This window comes from Peromyscus maniculatus, chromosome 5 (assembly GCF_049852395.1).
Source record: "Peromyscus maniculatus bairdii isolate BWxNUB_F1_BW_parent chromosome 5, HU_Pman_BW_mat_3.1, whole genome shotgun sequence".
NCBI classification, from domain to species: Eukaryota; Metazoa; Chordata; class Mammalia; order Rodentia; family Cricetidae; genus Peromyscus; species Peromyscus maniculatus.
The window spans coordinates 133,494,709-133,506,899 of record NC_134856.1 but is presented as its reverse complement, the minus strand read 5'-3'; the positions used below and the strand labels follow the sequence as shown (position 1 = coordinate 133,506,899).

The 12,191-nt window shown below is 49.6% G+C and overlaps 1 protein-coding gene across 3 annotated transcripts in view; it reads left to right on the top strand.

Moving 5' to 3' along the window:
• The window catches only part of Auh (AU RNA binding methylglutaconyl-CoA hydratase), a 105,781-nt gene extending 94,292 nt beyond the window's left edge, over nucleotides 1-11,489 (top strand). For all 3 annotated transcript variants that reach the window (XM_042278492.2, XM_006976842.3, XM_042278491.2), the window contains 4 exons: nucleotides 5,297-5,484; nucleotides 6,836-6,886; nucleotides 7,699-7,746; nucleotides 10,899-11,489. In XM_042278492.2, coding sequence (XP_042134426.1) covers nucleotides 5,297-5,484; nucleotides 6,836-6,886; nucleotides 7,699-7,746; nucleotides 10,899-10,976 — 365 coding nt within the window. In that variant the 3' untranslated portion in view covers nucleotides 10,977-11,489. The remainder of the gene's footprint in view (nucleotides 1-5,296; nucleotides 5,485-6,835; nucleotides 6,887-7,698; nucleotides 7,747-10,898) is intronic.
• Nucleotides 11,490-12,191: the final 702 nt, after the last annotated feature.

The window sequence follows — 12,191 nt, the reverse complement described above, 5'->3', positions numbered from 1 at the left end:
TGTGTGTGTGTGTGTGTGTGTGTCTTGTTTGGTCACTGCAGTTCTGTGAGCCCAGGTTTGACACATAACATAATGACAATGTGGCCTCCTGGAATTCTTGTGGGCATAGTGTTATGCCGTGTGGTGTGTAGGCAGCTCTCAGTAGATGCCAGTTGTGTGTTCATGACAATTTTGCTATCCTCGAATCTTGCGGTTTTCACTGTGTGACCTACTTTTGTTAGGAGAAATAAACTTTTCATGTCTTCATCTCTGAGTCATTGTTTGGTTATATTTTGGAAACATTAAATGTTTTCCCATGTTCTCTCTCTTTTTTTTTCAATAATATTTTGCTGGCCGATGGTAGCGCCTGATATTTGTGAGAAGAGGGTGTGTAAGTGGTTGGGTTTGAGGCAGTGTGCATGTCTGCTCCTGAGGGCGCTCCACTGTGTCCTAAGCCCTTGGGCCCCTCATGGAGTGGAAGCCGCCAGCTCCAGAGCTAGCGAGGAAAGGACTCTTCATGTGTGTGCACCTCACCCTTGACTCCTGTGGTCGTGGGCGGCTACCATGTGTCTTCCCTGTGATGTGGTCCGACAGTAGCGTCTTCCATGTTACTCTCTCCCCATCCTTTGTTGTTTTTTAAAGATGACTCGTTACCATGCTCTGTTCCCCTCTCCTCAGCCTGGAAAGGATGGGGATGGTTGTAAACTTCGGGGAGGTGCTCTGAAGGCTTTCTAGAAAACAGTGTAGGAAGGGATGCACAGTGTGCTGCATGGTCTGCGCTGCTCCTGTGGATGGTCTGCGCTGTTCCTGTGGATGGTCCGCCACTGTGCCTTACTCTGAGTTGACACCCCTCGGAGAGGTTAAGACTGTGGCCTCCCTCTCAGGTCTTGCCTCTCTTGGGTCCACTGGGTCATGTCCACTGAGTCACGCCATGCCAGGAGGCAGCCCCCTCACCTGGCTCACTGCTGCAGGACACAGAGTGTTAGCCAGAGGCAGAGGAAGTCCAAAGCGAAGGCCTCAGCCTATGAGGCTCACCAGATAGCAGGCACAGGCCTCCTGGGCTCGGGACCTGCAGAACCTGTGAGGTGAGAGGCGTTGTTTTGATTAGTGGAGTCCTTTGCAGGCTCACTAGCTGACTACACAGACACGCCTGTCTTCCGGTCATAGTGGTGATGAAACCTTTTCTTGGTAAAGAACTTGGTGAAGACACTGTTACCACCAAGCTGAGTTTGGAAATCCTGTTGCATAATTGGTTTTCAACATTTAAGATGTGAGGGGTGTGTGTGTGTGAGGGGGGGGGGGGCAGTGGAGACATGGCTCAGAAGTTAAGAGCTCTAGCTTGCTGTTCTTACAGAGGATCCAAGTTCAGTTTTCAGCACCCAAATGGTGGCTCACAGCCACCTATAACTCTAGCTCCAGGGATTCTCTGGCCTCTGTATGTCCACTTAAATGGGCGCACGCGTGCACACACACACACACCACACACAATTTTTTTTTTTTAATGTAAGAAAAAAAAGGAGAACCAAGTGATAAGCAGAGCTCATGGAGTAGCCCGGAGCCAGCTGATGGTCCTCACCGTCAGTGTGAAAGCTGTTTCCAGCAAAGCCACTGTTTGAGAGGACCTCTCTCTCAGGGGCTCCTTTAAGGCTGTGTTCCTCTAGCAGCACAACCGTGTCATGTCACACACACACCGCACCTGTTCGGTTAGGTAGACGAGGCAGGCGTCACAGAAGGAGACCAGCCTTTGATGTTCGCCGTCGTCTGTAACATGCTGCTGTTAGAAATAGGGACTGAACTGGAGGGTGCCACACGGGACAGTAGACATGGTCATGGTGTGTGGTGGCCTGGTGCCTTACGTTGGCAGCTTGAGCGAGCTAGCTTGTACCATGTGGTGCTACAAGGTTCAGTGGCTCCCTCTTCCTGGCAGCCTCTCTGGGTTGCCACTCCTGAGAGCATCACACTGACTTAGGTTGGTGTGTTGATGGCAGAGACCTGCTGGCAAGCTCTCCACTTGCATGAGACGTGCAGAGTCCACTTAGATGTGTGGGAAGCAGCTATTGTGAGGCGGTCATTTAGTTTCTGGATGCTCTGAAGACCCGCGTGGAGTTCAGCCTACAGACTGCACACGGTGTGCTGGGTGGCTGGGCTGCTGGGAGCCCTGCGAGTGGTCGGAGTGCTCTTTGGCTCTCTTCCATAGCCTTTTAAAAGGAAGACTGCTCGTCTGGTCTGCAGGGATGTGCTTTTAAAAAGTGAAGAGTCTGACGTGGGGCTGATTACAGCTAGAGGTGTAGCCTGAGGCAGGGCTCTTACCACAGTTAGCAAGGCCTGGATTGGCCTCAGAACTACAGAAAGAGAAGTTAAGACACAGTGATGTCTGAACAAACACTTTTTGTTAAAGAAAAAACGTCTAGAGAAACATTTAAAAAGCATCATTTTCTTTGTAATGAGTAAGGCTTTAGCATGTCTTTCTCTAACAGTGGACTAGTAGAAAGGCTTTCACTAATGAATTCTGAAACTGTAAAGCTGTAGTAAGTGTTCTAATTTGCCGCCGGTTGCTTAATTGCCCTTGTGAAAATAATTGACTGTCTAACCCGTGTCTTCCTGTCCAGTCCTTAAACATTCTAGTTTTGCTGCGGAGGTGTCAGCGAGGGCGGGCCGAGCTCTGCCTGCTTGGTTCAGGACGTTCTGCTGCGGTTCAGCCAGTTGATTTTTCTCCTCAAGTGTTCTGGTCTTGGGCTCCCCACCCCACTGCTTTACAACAGCCCGAAGCATGGAGAGTAGAAGGCATCTCAACACTGTAAACAGTGACCAGATTGAAGGCCAGATTGTCCTATGGTTCCGTGTGCTCGTGACATGGCGTGTTCAGGGCCCGCAAACATTGTAAAGGAGAGAGGGTGTCACTTGTGTGAGCACTGGGTCAGTCATGTGAGCACTGGGCCCTGGTCTACTGAGAAGGCTCTGCCCAGCTCTCGGCATCTGTTGCATGAAAGGGCATTTACTGCAGTGTGGAGCTCTCTGTTTAAGAGAAGGAATTTATGAGGAGTCCTGGGGTCAAAGGTCACTGCTAGTCCTGTAGGTAAAATCCCTTGCTATGGCCTGTGTAGCTATCAACTCAGAGTCGTCCATGTGCCAAGCGTCCCCTTTTGTTAGTGTGAATTCTTTTTCCTTGAAGTCAGGAGGGTGGAAAGATGAAGGACAAACAAACCAGACCAAGCGGGGTGCTTTCTACAGTTTACATTTCATACTGGATGGGCCCAAATTATGTTCAGTTGTTTATACATTATGCTATAATCGATTATGAATGTCAAAGCTTTCTTAAGGGACATTGTGTCTGTCTGCTGTCTTCTGCACTGAGCAGTGTGTTTCTCCTCTGGCAAAAGCTGTCTCTGCCCGAGCCCCTGCCTGTTTTATCTAAGTTTTTTTGATGCCTTCCATTAGATTACATAACAGAAATTACAAATCAGGTCTGACATTTCCAGGATACTTTCGCCCTATTCAAATAACATGCAAATGTGAAGTGTAATGACGTGATTAAGTTGGTTTTGCCCATTTAGTTTGTGACTGCTGAGTATCTACCCACTTCCACTCTACTAGAAACAGAGACCCCGTTGAATTCCTCGTGCTGTGAGACACATAGCAAGGAGAGTCCCATTTCTGAGTCCCTGTAGCTTTATGTGAACCAGCCCTGGGCAGTGAATAGTCAGTCACAAGTGAGTGTTGGTAGCCAGTGCTTCATCCAGGTCTCCAGCACATGCAGTACTTTTTACCCTGCCCCTTTTCTTTCTGCGCACTGATGGTTTGCAGGTGTGATGGCAAGGCTTCAGCAGCCGTTTTGGACCCCTGAGCTGACAGACTGGAAGATACCAGGTGTGGATGATAGCAAAGGAGAAACAGGGGAGAGTCTGACCTCAGGGAAGCTCTTTGCCGTCTTTGTGCATCCTTGAGAGAATTGGTCCTTCTGTTTTTGTTTTTGACTTCTTGGGCTTCAAGAAACAGTTAAATCACAATGGTAAAATGTATGCCTTGCTGAAGAGGCTGCATTTAGTACAGTGGGCAGTGGGAAGGTTGAAGATGCGCTGAGATCACATGGAAGTGCCGAAAGATGGAGCCCCCTCCCCGGGGTGGGGGGGGCAGAGATGACTCATTAGTCAGTGCTCACCCTGGAGGCATAAGCCTCAACTCAATGCAAAATATTTAAGAGAATATTCGGAACATGCGTGTGAAATCGTGTCTGTCCTACATCTTCAGCGCCACCGAGCGAAAGTGCTGCATGAACCCAGATCAGCCCTCACCAGACAGAGCCCATGGGTTCCCCCATCCCAGAGGGCCTGGCCCCACCCTCAGTGGGAAATTCTGTGTTGTCAGGTGGTCAGTAGGTTAAAATCTGCAAGTTAGGGATGATTTTCAGGGATGAAAAAGTTGTTGGTTGGATCTGGAGAGATGGCTCTGTTTTAAGGGCCCTTACTGCTCTAGAAAACCTAGGTTCAGTTCCCAGCACTCATTTGGGCAGCTCATAAGCACCTGCAACTGCAGCCCAGGGGATCTGGTACCTCTTCCCAGCCCTTCCCCCAGGAGATGCTGCAGCGGATTGGTGTATGGATGCAATGCATTAGCCCATGTGACCCGTGTTTACCCTAAATTGGGCAGTTGTGCCGGAGTCAGTCACTCAGCTCTTGGCGTCCCTGAGGTACTGACAGAGCTGAGACCACGTGTGTAGCCCTGGCTCTGCAGAGCAGGCTTCCTCAGTAGCGAGAACACATCTGAGTGAGGAGAGGGAGTGAGTGAATGAGCGAATGAATGAGTGAGTTGTGAATGAATGAGTGAATGAGCATCTTCAGTAGTGTAGAGGCCTGCAGGAACAGTGAATGGTGTAGGGCAAGGCCAGTTCTCATCACAGTTGCTTTCATTTCTCCTGAGTTAGAATTAGCTTACAGTTCACACCATCAAGGAGTCTCTTTGTGAACTGAACTTGTCAGAATTTGGAATGGAAGCTCGATGGAACTGTTTCTGGTGGGTGGATTCCTGGGAGCCCTGCTTGTCTGCTGCTGTCTGCTGGCATGGTATTGGCTTTTGCCAGTGACTAGGAGGAGGGCCTGTCCTTGCCAGACCTGCCTTAGACTGAAGAATATCCGTGCTGGGTCCAGGTGCCCACCCACTCCATGACATGACATTCTTATGTGCTTCAGCATTACCGGTTGTGTGACTCTGTACACTGGAGCCTTGCTTGAAGCACATAAATATTTCTGGCCCTGGCTTATTTTTGGGAGGGAACTATTTCAGATCATCATGTGCCCTTCTTCTCTCCTCCACCTTTCAGGAGGGACACAGAGATTGCCACGCGCCATCGGGATGTCCCTGGCCAAGGAACTCATCTTCTCTGCACGAGTTCTTGATGGTCAAGAAGCCAAAGCTGTGGGCTTGATCAGCCACGTGCTGGAGCAGAACCAGGAAGGGGACGCTGCCTACAGGAAGGCACTGGACCTGGCGAGAGAGTTCCTACCTCAGGTACCAGTGCAAGCACCTGAGTCCACCTGAGATCACTCCATAGCATTCTCTCATAGTGCAGCATCCAACTCACAAGCTGGGGCGGCCCTCTCCTGCCTCTCAAGTAAAGCAATTAAAATAAGATTGGAAGGTAATCTGAGGGCTGCACTGGAGACAGATACACAGACACATGGCATGCATGCATCACACACACACACACACACACACACACACACACACACACACACACACACACAGAAGTATGTAACTTCCTAGCAAGTTGTTTTAGCTTGTTTACCAACTCGTACTCTAACCTAAGTTATCTCCATAGAGAGAGTGAAGGTGGGCTGCTACCTCACATTAAAGCGTCTAGATGACACTGTCTCCCACTGAGTCAGGAGACTGAATGTGCACACTCCTGTGGAGGCCAGGGATTGCCGTTGGTGTCTTCCTTCATTGTTCTTCATCTTACATATCGAAGAAGGATCTCTTTCTTGGGCCCCGAGCTTTGTAGTTCAGCTCATCAGTCCAGTCAGCGTGCTTTCTGCCTGTTTCGGCCTCCCCAAGCTCTGGGATTACAGGCTGGCTGCCACACCAACCTGCCATTCATGTGTGTTGAAGATCTGAACTCCCAGGAAGCACATTACCCACTGAGCCCTTTCCTCGGACCCACTGTGTTGTGTGATAATCTAAAAAGACCATTCAATTCAAAATATACCATCCGATTGACACTTGTCTCCTGTGGATAGATGTAAATCAAGATCTAAGAACTCAATTCTGTTCGCAGAGTATGGCCGTCTCTAGGGTAGGGATGGCAGCTGAGATACCACAGCATGTGAGCGTTCCTGTCTTCTCAGAGGGCATTTAGTTCTTCCCTCCATAACCCAGACATACCTGAGGGGACGCATCTGTGTCAGCCCACCATCACTGCAGTTAGCTGTCCAAGCTGAGAGGACACTCCTGGCTCTCCACGCTGCAGGAGAAGAGCTGGCGAGTGCGTAGGTGATGGCCCAGAGCCTCACTCGGCAGCTCCTGTTCATCTCCAGCCTGAGTGCCAGGCATCGCCCCTGGTTGGTGTGGTGCTGAGCCGGGCAGACTTCCCGGGCTCCCCTCTGCTTCACTGGGAAGGACAGGACCTGAGGAGTGCTGGACGTTTAAAGGACATACAGCTCCTGCTGCCATCAAGACCCAGTTTGATCGGTGACAGCCACTCCGAAGTCCAAGTCGCTCAGAAAGTCGGTTTCTGTCTAGCGTCTCGGTGGTCGTTAGCGGATCTGTGGATCCAGCGTTGAGAATATGTGAATTCTGCTGAGGTAGTCTGCTAATTTGCCCAGGTTTTAATTAAAGTCTGTTTCTTTCCTTTGACTTTCAGGGGCCTGTTGCAATGAGAGTGGCCAAACTAGCAATTAATCAAGGGATGGAGGTGAGTGTTTCGGGTGCTGCCGGGGAAGGAGCCTGCTACTCAGAATCAGGCTTAGACATCTGTGTCGTTCCTAGTGCTCTGGAATGCAGCTGCTGCCATATTGACTGAAGCTGTTGGGATTCCCTTCAGGGCCGTAGCTGCAGAATTCCAGTGTCCCTGCAGCTTAGGGCAGCCTTGTTCTCACTGCCATTGCTGTAGTGGGGTCCTCAGCCAGTCCTGAGGAAACAGAATCCTTAGCCAGATCACACCTCTATCAGTAATCCAAGGAGAGCCGCCCAGCTCCATGCTGAGTAATTGCATTCTACCTGGAATCTTTCATGTGTGTGCAGGGAGAAGCACTGAAGCCAGGCTGGTCTGCGGGTGTTTGTGTGTCACACTGGGAACATGACTGCAAAGGAGAGGAGTCCTGGGCTAGAGGGACCAACAGTGGACAGTGCAGATTCTCATAAACTTTGGAACTCACATGTGTGCATGCTGGCGTGTGCGTGTGCGTGTGCGTGTGTGCGCATGCATGGTGTGTGTGCAAGTCTTCATTAACCCTCACTGTACCCCCTACTTAGTGAGTACTGCAGCTAGCTCCTTGTCAGACATGCCTCTGAAGCAGAGAGAGGCCACACAACTCTCCAAGTTGCACAGCTCTAGATGGTGGGCTCAGACTGTGATTTCAGGAGTTTAGTTGCAAGTCTCAAGTTGCACATACTTCTGAGCAGTTGTGCTATGTTTGAAGGATTCTGTTATTTTAGATGGGGGCTACTTAGTTTGAGTTTGTATTGGATCCTCCTTATTCTGCTAAAATGTGTTTTTATCCCTAGGTCGACTTAGTAACAGGGTTAGCCATAGAAGAAGCCTGCTATGCTCAGGTATGTAACACGGTCACAGATTCAGTGAGTACGCATTCCAGGTTACATCCATGCATGGTAATTCCAAGGGATTCTGTTTCTGTGTGCATTCCCATCCTCAGGACGGGATTTTTGCAGGGGTGCCCTGCCACGTGCTGATGGTGTTTGTGGCACATTGGTTGTTCCTGGGATTCTGAGCCTTCTATCTTCACTGAAAAAGAAAACTGTACGATCATATTGATGAACTCCTCTCCCCTAAAGCAGAAGTCTTTGTCAAGGTCCAGTCTGTATTCCCCATCAGAGCTCACAAGAAAGTGTGAGCAGAGCAGGCCCTGTGCTGACATGGTCCTCACCCATGGGTCACGGTGGTGGTGTCCTCCCGCTGTCCTTTCAGCATCGGGTTAGGAGCCAAGCTAGTGCACTAAGACAAGCTTGAAAAGGTAAAAATGAAGCTACTGACAGAACTGAGGAAATTCCAAAAAGTCAGCAATGGAACTCCTCAGAAGTTACAGCAAGATCACACTAATCCTGCACACCAGCAACAAGGGAAATGTGTGGCCATTAGCTTAGTAGTCAGAACATTTAATAAAGCATACACAAGCTTAGTAAGCACCTGCGGCAGAAACCGTGATCTATATCACTGGATGTCCGTGTTTGAGGGCAGGACGACTCAGTATCACTCAGAAGGAGTCCTGCAGGGTGTGGTGATGCACACCTCTGTGTCAGCACTCTGTACGTAGGCAGAGGCAGGTGTGAATTCCAGGTCAACCAGGGCTATACAGTGGAGGGAGACCTTGTTTCCGAACAAAGACAAAACGTCTGTACATTTAATTCATCACAACAAGGATCTTGACTCCTTACTTTATGGATGAAAGGTTGATTCAGAGTTCAAAGGTATCGAGCAGATAGCTCCGTGAGGCCAGAAGACAGAGCAGGGAGACCTGAGGACCCAGAGTCAAGACTCTGATGATGCTGGCGAATGAGCACATCAGTGGGTCCAGGGGCTGACTTGGGAGCCCCACACAGTCCAGCCACGGACACTGACCAAAGGACAACAGTACGGGGCACCTGGGCATCCACATGCGTGGAATGCGCAACCTTACCTTTTGCACAGAATGTGGTCCCAAGTGGACTGGAGAGCTGAGTGTGCATTGAGCAACTGTAGAGCGTATAGATGGCGCAGGAGGAAGTTCAGCCTTGGTTTGGGCAGTGTCGAGACCCCAAGAGAGGAGAGTGGTGGGCTGGACAGCGCTGAAAGGATGGGAAGGGGCGAGCTGTCTTTCCAAAACACAGATCTGGTGAAGGTCTCACATCCAAGACTCATCAGGAACTTCAAAGGCTGCACAGTAAGGTAGTGAAAATCCACTTTAAGAATGGACAGGAGGGGCTGGGGAGAGATGACTGAGTGGTTAAGAGCACTGGCTGCTCTTTCAGAGGTCCTAAGTTCAAGTCCCACAGATCGAGAATGGGTAAGAGATCTGAATAGCTACCTTGCTGCATCACTCACACCTAAAACAAATAAAGGAAAGAAAGAGATCTGAATAGATAAATAAATAAAAGAATGGACGAGAGAGCTGAATAGCCACCTTGCCATCGTAGATGGGCAGATGGCAAACAGCCTTATGAGCCTATGCTGGAAATACCTGTCATTTGGAAACTGAAGACTATTCGGTGTGTGTTAAATGACCAAACCTCACAACAGTGGGCACCAACACTCACCGTGGCTGCCAGGAGTTGGTAGTTTGTGGCCCCAAGATAGGTGCCAGTTTGAGGTAAGCCTGAGGGCTCTCTACCTTGTCGCCTGATGGTTGTGCCCCCTGAGTTTAACCAGATACGGTGAGAACATGTCTGCCCCAAATCCTTCCTCTAAACTCATTCACAATTACTAATTTAGAAACAACCAAGATGCCTGTCCTTCACGGTTAGGTCTAGTGGCACAGGACTAAAATCCAAGACAATTGAAGGCAGTCTGCTGTACCTTGGGACTTTGAAGGTAGCCTCCACTATACAGTGAGAGCCTCTCTCAAGAATAAAAGAAAAGATGTCCTTCAGTGGGTGAATAGACCACCTGGACTGTAGCTAGAGTTTTCCTGCCTTGCCCACAGTCAGGACAAATCTCTGTCACCCGCCAGTCCCACAGCCGCTCAGACCCAACCAAGCAAACACAGAGACTTATATTGCTTACAAACTGTATGTCCGTGGCAGGCCTCCTGTTAACTGTTCCTATATCTTAAAGTAACGCATTTCTACAAATCTATACCTTGCCACGCGGCTCGTGGCTTACCAACATCTTCACATGCTGCTTGTCCTGGCAGTGGCTGGCAGCGTCTCCTTCTGCCTTCCTGTTCTTTTATTTCTCCTCTCTGTTAGTCCCGCCTATACTTCCTGCCTAGCCACGACCAATCAGGTTTTATTTATTGACCAATCAGAGCAACTTGACATACAGACCATCCCCCAGTACAGCCAAGTGCAGACCATCTCAGACACCTGCACTCAGGCCCATGGTCCTAATCATCCTCTATGCAAACCTGCTGGGTAACGCCACAAGGAACCCAAGAAGGGCTCCCACAGGACATACATTAACATCCCACAGCACTGGACCTCGTGCAGTGATGAGAAATTAGGACCTGTCAATGAGGGAATGGAAACTTGAATTCATGGTGCTTGGGGAAAGGATCCAATCTGAAAGTACTGGGTACTCAGTGATTCCAGACAGTCAGTGACATTCTGGAGGAAGTGTTTGACAGGTTGGGGATGAGTATGTGGAGAACAAAGAATGTCTGGGGCAGCCACGCCGGCTGCGTACACTGTGGTGATGAGCAGATGACGTCATGCCTCTGTCCAAACTCCCAGAACGCTCGAGCGCACAGACTCTTGGGGAGGCGGCTGCTTTGTGTTTGGATGCGGGCTGTGGCCACGGGGACTCGAGGGAGCACAGGCTCTCCACATGCTGAGCTTTTCATTTGTTTCACCTCTGAAAATAAAAAGTCTCACTTTTTAAGTGTATTGGAAACGGAGAAAAAGTGCTTGGATTAAAAATAGTTCGGCCACACACTTTGGAAATTGGTTCAAAGGACAATGGCTGCCCGGCACTTGCTGGAGCCTTTCGTAGTTAATGCTTGGCGTGCTGTTGTGTGTGTAGATTTCAGTGTTTCATGTTTTGTCTTTCCTAGACCATCTCAACGAAAGACAGACTGGAAGGTCTTCTTGCTTTCAAGGAGAAAAGGCCCCCTCGCTATAAAGGAGAATAGGAGGAAAAGCCGTGACGCCCTGTAGTGCTGGAAAAGCCCGAGACGCCCTGTAGTGCTGGAAGCTCTTTCAGATGGGCTCCGTGCCTGGCACGGGGAATCTCAGTGACCAAAGTGGAGAGTGGGTTCTCACTACGCCTGGAGCTGGCCCTGCTCAAGCCACTGTGCGCCATGTCGTATTTATTCAGATTTATACAGCTAGCAGTGTCTGTGATCAAAACACATTAAAATTAGGTGTATGTTTTTAATATTTCCCATATATCAGGCTTTCGGTTGTTAATTTTTTAATGTGAATAATTTATATTGCACACTCTAGGGAATAATTGATTGTACGTCTACTGTGCTGCATTAAGAAAATAAAACTATTTCTGTATACCAAAAATGTGAAGTTATACCAAATACAGTTGCTGAGTAACTATGTACATACTAACAGACACATGTCCTTTGCCACCTGAGGACCTGGGATGGGCATTCTGAGTGGAACTCCCCAATGTCAATAAAGTCAATGGAAGATGATTTGAGAATCTGCCTCTTGCCCCTTGCCCAGCTTTTCAAAACGGATCTCTGCGTGTTAGATTTCAGAGTAAAATGTCTATGCTGATTTTGTCAAGGGATCAGGTGACGTGGTCGCAGAACGGGCGGTGAGGGGTCAGCCCATCCGGAGGCTCTGCTTGGCTTAGCTATGTGTCTTCTGTAGGGGGATCCAAGGGCTGAGTCCTTGGTGCTGGCTGAGGGCTGCAGTGGCCCTCCTGTCCTGCAACAAACATGCAGCCTGCACATCCCTGCTCTTCCCTTACGCTCATGGCTTCGTCCTGGCTGCTCTGCTCTCTCAGAGTGCACAGACGTGATTCTCAAAACTCAAGAGAGACACAGTGGGCTGACCACCACCTGGCCAACACTTGCTGTCTGTCCTGATTAGGGTGGCAGCCAAGGTCCCCCCTGCTGCCCGTGGGCCAGCTGCTCCTTCACTACCTCAACCACTGAGGAGGTTGCAGCTAACCAGCTGAGGAGCCTGGCTGTTAGCAAATCCACGAAAGTCTGCTAAAAGGACATCGAGGATTTATTAAGATATACAATGGGGAGAAAATGCACTCACGGATCCAGGACAAAGTAAACAGCCACTGTGGTCTTCTGTTCTGCCCAGGGGTGAATGGAACCAGCGGTCCGATCAACACATGCTCTCTTCTCAGTTTTCCCTCCAAGAGGCCATTCCCTAAG